The 1517-nt window shown below is 40.5% G+C and overlaps 1 protein-coding gene across 1 annotated transcript in view; it reads right to left on the reverse strand.

Moving 5' to 3' along the window:
* The window catches only part of LOC102210739 (ARF GTPase-activating protein GIT2-like), a 17296-nt gene that overhangs the window by 1716 nt on the left and 14063 nt on the right, over positions 1-1517 (reverse strand). Inside the window, exon 19 of the mRNA XM_013911394.1 lies at positions 457-612. Within this exon, the coding sequence (XP_013766848.1) occupies positions 457-612 (156 nt within the window). The remainder of the gene's footprint in view (positions 1-456; positions 613-1517) is intronic.

Raw genomic sequence — 1517 nt, forward strand, 5'->3', positions numbered from 1 at the left:
GTTTGTTTCCTGTTAGGTGCATTGACAGACCTAAGACCCAAACTTGGTAGACTCACACAGAGGGATCCTAAACAGGGCTGGAAATCAGAGTGCTGCTTGGTTTTCACCAATATGTGAATAACTGTATTCACTCTGCAACTCAGGTGAAAATAAGGAGACTTTTAGTTCCTTAGGATGCAAGCTGGCATCATCCAGGCCAAGGCCCTATACACAACTTTTAAAAAAACCACTGACCTAAAAGCACCTGGGCAAAGTCAGCTCTTAAACAAATCAGGCAGAATGACAGAAATACAAGCACGAAATCTGAGCCAGACGGTGGAAAAACTGAGGTTCACAGTGCATCGGGTGAAAAGATTTTATTTTGAATAGCTAGAAATTTCAGATGTTTTTGAAATATAACTTGGCTCATTTTGTATAAATATCACATTACATGTTATTCATATAACTGCTCAATACCTTTCATGTTTGGTCTCCTGGGCAGCTCTCAGAAGCTCCTGGATGTTCTTAGTGATCTGCTCCGTCTTACAGATGACGTCCTCTGTGCAAGGCAGGGTGGCATCCTCCTCGCCCTCCTCCTGCTGGTGGGCTGCTTCAGAGGCAGCAAGAAGGCTGCTACAAATAAAAACAGAGAACTGACAACTGATCTTCTTACAGGAGTGTTACTTAAAGAACTCACCAAACAATGAATTATACAACAAAGGTGGATCTTTTGAAGAGGATAATGAAATCAAGATGAAAACAAAAAGTATCACACAGAGAGTTGACTTCAAAAGTACCTGTTGGGTGGAGTTTGGATAAAAGAAAAACTCTACTTTGAAAGAAACAGCTTTTTACAGAAACTGGTTGACTTCAGGCTAAAGTCAGGGTCAGGCTTCTAAAAGCTAAAGGACGATAAATTACAGAGGACAATATTCTAAATAACTGATCTGTAGTGAAGCCAGTAGGTGGGTGCAGTGTTTCCCGACAGACTTCGCTTGAACGGTGAAGCTTTTGACTGGTACTACACATCCTGCAATTTAATGCCATTTTTTCATAATTGGTGGGAATAATGCAGTGGCTTTATTAGTGGAAAATCCCCTTGCTCTTATTTTGAAAGTTCAGTTGCTCCTAATCTCCCATTTTCCATTGGGCAGGCTGACCGGGTCGCTGTTGTGGCGGTCCTCAGCTGCCTCTCAAGAGACTAGTAGAACATTTCTTAACAAGTGGTATACCCTTACTTAATTAGATTCACTCCTATTTGTTTCTTTAAAATAAGGTTAATCTTATCTAAATTCATAAATGTTAGAATTTGGTTTATATGTCAAAATCTTTTTGGGAACTGTATATTATTTCATTGAACCGTGCAGGCAGGCTGAACGGCTCAAAGCCGTTTTTTTCCTAAACACCTGTCAAAACGAATCCACATCTGGCTTCCCGTTCTCCATTCCTGTGACCTTTAACTTTGTAAGCTTCGGCTCCATCAATACTGTCATGTCTCGAGACAAGAAACAGGGGGAAAGGCTTATCCTTTTTTTTTT

This window comes from Pundamilia nyererei, unplaced genomic scaffold (assembly GCF_000239375.1).
Source record: "Pundamilia nyererei isolate P.nyererei 1_Seehausen unplaced genomic scaffold, PunNye1.0 scaffold00063, whole genome shotgun sequence".
Lineage (NCBI taxonomy): Eukaryota > Metazoa > Chordata > Actinopteri > Cichliformes > Cichlidae > Pundamilia > Pundamilia nyererei.